The sequence below is a fragment of the Drosophila sulfurigaster genome, chromosome X, assembly GCF_023558435.1.
Source record: "Drosophila sulfurigaster albostrigata strain 15112-1811.04 chromosome X, ASM2355843v2, whole genome shotgun sequence".
Lineage (NCBI taxonomy): Eukaryota > Metazoa > Arthropoda > Insecta > Diptera > Drosophilidae > Drosophila > Drosophila sulfurigaster.
In genome coordinates, this window is record NC_084885.1 from 30883076 (window position 1) to 30889171 (window position 6096).

Sequence of the window (6096 nt, forward strand, 5' to 3'; positions counted from 1 at the left end):
CTTTTAATGCCCCATCGCCGAAGCGTCGCAAGTTCTGACGTCCAAATTGCCCCACAGTGGCGTCGCATTCAAAGGGACCAAATAAAAGAAATTCATTGCTTTTGTTTGTATTTGAAAGCGTCGCTAGTTCTATTGAATATTTATATTCTTTACTTTCTAAAACAATTAACTATTTCACATTTAGGCAATACTTTGCTTTTAAAAGCAAGGAAAAAGAATTTACAACAAAATGAAGTCTGGTCACACTGTTATATTTTCTCTCGGGTTTTTGATATGTGAGTGTGGCAAACTGTTATGAAAGAAAATATTAAACATTATGAATAAGTTTTGAATATCCCAAAAATATTAATAAAAAATAAATCTGGTCACATTGTTAGATTTTTTCTCTTCTTACAACTTTGTGCCTGGTGGAAATGTGTGTAACAGACAGAAGATAAAAATTGTAAAAGTTATTAAACAAAAACTTTAGTATGGGCAAAAATGTGCCTTATTTGCTTTGTCTGACTATTTGGTATATTTTTCGCTCTGTGGTATATTCTGAATGTAGTGTTCTATCAATATACCTAAAATAGCCTGTGTTATATTTGTATTATTTTTGAGGTACATTAATTTGTTTTTTTTTTTAAATTGTGAAAATATACCATAAATCGCCTTTGGTATATTTTTAGTATTTTGAGATACATTATTTTGGTATATTTAAAAATTAACACCGCATTGCGAAAATATACCTCAAATCGCCTTTGGTATATGTTAGTATTTTGAGATACATTATTTCGGTATATTTTAAAATAAATACCGCGCTGTGAAAAATACCTCAAATAGCCTTTGGTATTTTTTTAGTAGTTTTGAGGTACACTAATTTGGTATGTTTAAAATGAATATTGCACTGCGAGTATCTTACAGTCGAGTATACTCCACTGTAGCTATGAGTGTGGCAAATTATTGTCGAAGAAAACATTGAATCGTAAAAATTGAAATCATAAAACGTTCGCTTGAGTATCTTAACAATTAACCAATTTAAAAATTATGAAATGTTATGAATAAGTAATGAAAATTCAGTAACAACTTATTTACATGAGATTGTAATTAGTTAATATGTTTAATGATCAATATATTCTAAGAAAATCTAATATTCCATTTCTTGAAAACATGTTTCAATATAAATTCCAAAACTAAAATTAATGAATTAATATTTATATTACTAAATATATTATATTATATTCTTATTAATAGAAACTATCAACTACAAAATTAGAGTTTTAATTAGAGTTTTTTAAATTCTTACTTTCCTATTCACAAGCTGAAGACCTTTGCAGCCATTGCTTTATCAATAGTGTTAGTTTTAATTTCAATTATAGCTAACCTTTTTAAATAAATATAAAAGTCTTCCACAATATTCAGCAATCTGGAGCCCTTTGAGTAACCACAATGGACGCCTCTGGGTCGCAGTTTTACGAGTTGAAAGTGAAGCTGAAGCACAAAAATAATAATACGAGCTCAAAGCGAAAAACTTTCTATAATTTTTATGTTATGTTGGAATGTATATCGTAGTTTCATCCCAGCAGCCGTACAATGTGAATGGACTCCCAAGCTATAGCTATCCAGGGATTGCACTTGGAGTGTCGATTTGTTGTAGTTGCTCCTTCAGATTTATCAATGGACAGCACGCAACAACAAAAAGTTGCGTGCACCACGAATAAGTAGAGAGACAGAGAATAGAGGGAAATGGTCAGACACCCTGACTCTATATGCGTTACTAATCTAATTTGCAGTTATTGGCGGCCAGATTAGAGTGTCGGCCACATATGTGTGTAATGCGTATCGCGTGCCCCTCGAAACAGATTTCATTCTCTACTGTATTGCCTATAATTTGACGGCACAACGGGGGGCAAGGCAAAAGGCAAAAGAGAAAAACACCGCCTCACAGCCACTGCCATACATTAGTCTAAGCTGTGCAAGTGCAAAACATAATGAAAATGATGTCAGTTTGATAAGATTTCGCCGTGGGGCGTGAGTATTATTGATGTTTAGTTGCTCTCTTCTTGTATGTGTGTGTTTCCGTACAGAAATTCGCATGTTATATGAAAAGTTTTGCTGCTTAAAGTTGCCACAAACGAAACTTGTGCGCCACATGGCTCGATGTCTTGTCGAGTGTGGGCGTCGTATTACACTTTGTATAACAATTTCATTAATGTGAAATATGCAAAGTGCGCATAAAATGTGTTTAAATGTAAATAATCTTGTTGAGGAGTATACATAACAGCAAAATTATGTAGTGCAGTCTATTATCTTGTATAACAGTTAGCAAAGTTATTCAAATAATATTTAGATTTAAATGTATCACTTGTTTTGTATAACACTTAGCAAAGTTGTCGAAATACTATTTAGAATTTCATGTATCACTTGTCTTGTATAACACTTAGCAAAGTTATCCAATGAATATTTTGATTTGTCTGTATAACTGGACTTGTATTACAGTTAGCAAAATCATTCAAATAATATGGAGTTTTGCCTGTATAACTTGACTTTTATAACAGTTAGCAAAATAATCCAAGTCGCATTTAGATTTGCCTGTATAGTTCGACTTGTATAACAGTTGGCAAAGATATCCAAATAATATTTAGATTTGCCTTTATAACAGTCAAAAGGTATGACACTTATTTACTTATTTTTTCTATTCAATAAACTGAAAAATAATAGCTCACAAAGAAAAATATCTGATTTTCGATTTTTAGTTCATAAATTGAATTCGAATTTTAAGTTTGATTACATAGCTAGTTCTCAAAAATATAGTATTTTAGTTATAATTACCACAGATTACAACTTGAAATACAAAATTTGATATCGCTTCAGCCAGAAGTTCAAAGCTTATACTGCAGATACATATATTCATTTATTTTATACCAGTTACTCAATCAAAATTTGTTTGCAATCAGATAAAGATTTTAAAAATTGCTTAAGAATTAATTTTTGTTAAACATCTAGTATATTTTGTTATACTAAATACAGTTTTTGGTTTATTTTATTGTTGGTATATTGGTTTAACGAGCTTTCTTAATAATATATAATAATTGCATGTATAACAGTTTTTTATAACAACTGCTATACAACATACCTAAAACTATGTTTCAAAGTAAATAAATTTGCTTGGCAAGTTGAAGTAATTTCTCAAGTCAATATTTTAGCAATCGAAATCCAAATTTTATCAAGTATTTTTGCAACATTTGATTGTGCCTTTTTCTCTCCCCAGTTCCCCCCACACATGTCTATGCCCTGGGAGAGGGGCCTGTCATGTCTGTAACGGGAGCACTGTCAAAGTGTCAACGCAGCAAATGGCAATCGGGTGAAGGCAAAGGGCGGCAACGACCAACGAGGCAACTTTCAACTGGCCACTGACAGCGCCTATCAAATTAAGCAAAACAAAATTGCATTATGCCAGAAAGTAGCATACACAATGCAAGCTACAGTAGCGGGAAAGGGATACACTGGATTAGAGATAGAGAGCAGAGAGCAGAGAGCAGAGGAGAGATGAGAGAGGAGAGGGGGAGGTGCACATGTGTCGGCACAGCCAAAATTATTCATTGCACAATGCGGTCCAGACAATTTATGCTAATCAACATCAATCGATTTGCATGCCATGCATATGACCGAAGCATAAAAGCTGGAAAGGCCAGTTCAGCTCCTCCTAACCGATAGATAGCAACATTGTGAAGCTGTCTCGCTCTCTCTCTCTCACTCACTCTCTGTCGCTCTCTCTCTCTATCTATTGCTGTAGGGTTTGGGCTTCAGGGTTCCAGGCTTTACTGCCTGTTTATTGGGCGGTTCTGTGGGCTGCGGTTCAATGGACATTTCAGGCATTTCGCAAAGTGGGTGTTGATATTAATGTTCGAGTATGCCAAAGTGGACAATCACTGCATGTGGGTGGGTAATTGCATATAACGAAGTGAACGGCTTCTTCTCCTTCTCCACATTGTGAGTGTCTAGTGACGTTGGTGATGCCGAACTGATGCTCGCTACCCTCAGCTGCTGGTTGACTATAGCAACAGCAATAATTTGCAAATGTTTCACAACAAAAAAAAAATAAGAAGGGAATAGACGGGGAACGAGAACAACGATGCTACGTTGCTCTACAAACTGTGTGTACTTTATTAAATAGTACAAATTTAATAAATCTCTTTTCAAGAGAGAATAACAGTTATGAAAGACAATATAACAGTTGAGTTTGAGTACGTAGCTTTACGTAATACGAAAAATTTCACTTTATATTTAGTATAACTTAAAGTAAAAAGTAAAGTATAAACCTAAACAGTATAACAGTATTGTTTGAATACGTACACATCTTTAGTTTATACAAACAATTTTAGGTTATAAATTGTATAACAGTTGATTAGAACAGTATGTGCGCCAATCTGCTTTACTAAATGCAAAGTAAAGCAATGCAAGCCGGATCACACATTTAACTTTTATAGTGTATCACAGTTGATTTGAACACATTATGTGAGGCGCTGCGTTTCACTTCCTGAAAAATTAAAAAAGGACAAGCACATACGAACAATCTACATGTATGTTGTATATCTGTATAACAATTTGTATAACAGATTCGCATATAGCTACTCGTGCAGCAATCTTTTTTAATATCTGCTTAACAAACCTGTGGAAACACTAAACTATTATCATGTATAACAGTATAACAGTTGATTACAACAGTATGTGAGGCACTCCGCTTTACTTCCAGTATAATAGAGAAAAGCAAACACTTACATACGAGCAACCTGTTTGATGTATAACAGTATAACAATTTGTATAACAGTATAACAATTTGTATAACAGTTTTTCATATCAACACAAAGGACGCATAGGCAAATAACAAGTGCCAATGCCAAACCCCTATCCGAGAATCGAAACTGAACTCAACCAACCCGCACAGACAACAGATAGCGAGCACCACCGTTTGCACCACCACGTGTAAAGAGTTTGTAGTTTTATAGTACTACATACATACATATGTACATACATATATGTAACAAATATGCAGCACACATGTTGTCATAATCATCGTCATCATCATCATCATCATGATGGTGAGGCGTGCTCATGAATTTGCACAGTATTGCAAATGAACTTGCCCCACCTGCAACGAACACACACACACACACACACACACACGACATGCCACACAATCGAAACGACAAAAAATGTAAAATAGAAAAATAAAAGAGATTTTGGTGTGGATTGTGCAAATTTACTTCAATTCCGCTGTGTGCGTGGACAATTTTGTAAATTTGATTTGGCTCGGGGAAAATGCGGTGAAAGAGAGAGAGAGAGAGAGAGAGAGAGAGAGAGAGAGCGAACATTTGAAACATTGAAAATGGAAAAACAATTGAATATGTTTATGTTGCGTATTTCGTATTTCGTAGCAGGCAACGAACTATACTTTCGCTAAATATGCACAATAAAGCCAGTCAGCAAATACGTTTCGAGTTAGAACAAAATCGATTGTTCATTTTAAACACAGTTCAATTCTCAATTTGTGAAACGAAATTGTACATTCAAAATTGTAGCCAAAAGGCATAAATAATAATATAACAAAATATTGATCAATTAACATAGCAAAAAGAACCCACACAATTTTACCAAAATCTTAGTGATAATGCTCAAGGATCAGCCGACATTCAAAGAGGTGGCCAAGGTCTTTATAGTTGGTAAGTTTGCTGTATAACAACAAGTATAACTGTAATGTATATATAATTTCGATTAGGATTAGCATTACGCTCGTATATTGCCGATGGCGATGGACAGCAGCGTCGCACCTGCTTCGGTCACGAGCTGTCGCGTCGCATTTGCATCGCCGCCAATCGCCATCGACCGAGCACGCGTTATCGCCTGCTGAAGTTCATGTCGCCGGAGCGTCTCAAGGACTACGATATGCGACACAAGGAGCAACGTGATCTCAGGCAAGTGGCTCACGAATTTGCCAGCAAAAGTGGACGCGATGGCGGTGGAGATGCGACGCCATTAAATCTAAAGCACAATCAGTAATTGGCGATACCCAGAAAATGTAAAATATAATATAGAAAAGTCGCGTGTAGAACTCTA

The 6096-nt window shown here is 34.9% G+C and overlaps 1 protein-coding gene across 1 annotated transcript; it reads left to right on the top strand.

Moving 5' to 3' along the window:
• Positions 1–5452: 5452 nt before the first annotated feature.
• LOC133847864 (uncharacterized) lies at positions 5453–6096 on the top strand. Its single transcript, XM_062283130.1, has 2 exons — positions 5453–5702; positions 5759–6096. The coding sequence occupies exons 1-2, from the start codon at positions 5651–5653 to the stop codon at positions 6037–6039; spliced, it is 333 nt and encodes a 110-aa protein (XP_062139114.1). The 5' UTR covers positions 5453–5650; the 3' UTR covers positions 6040–6096.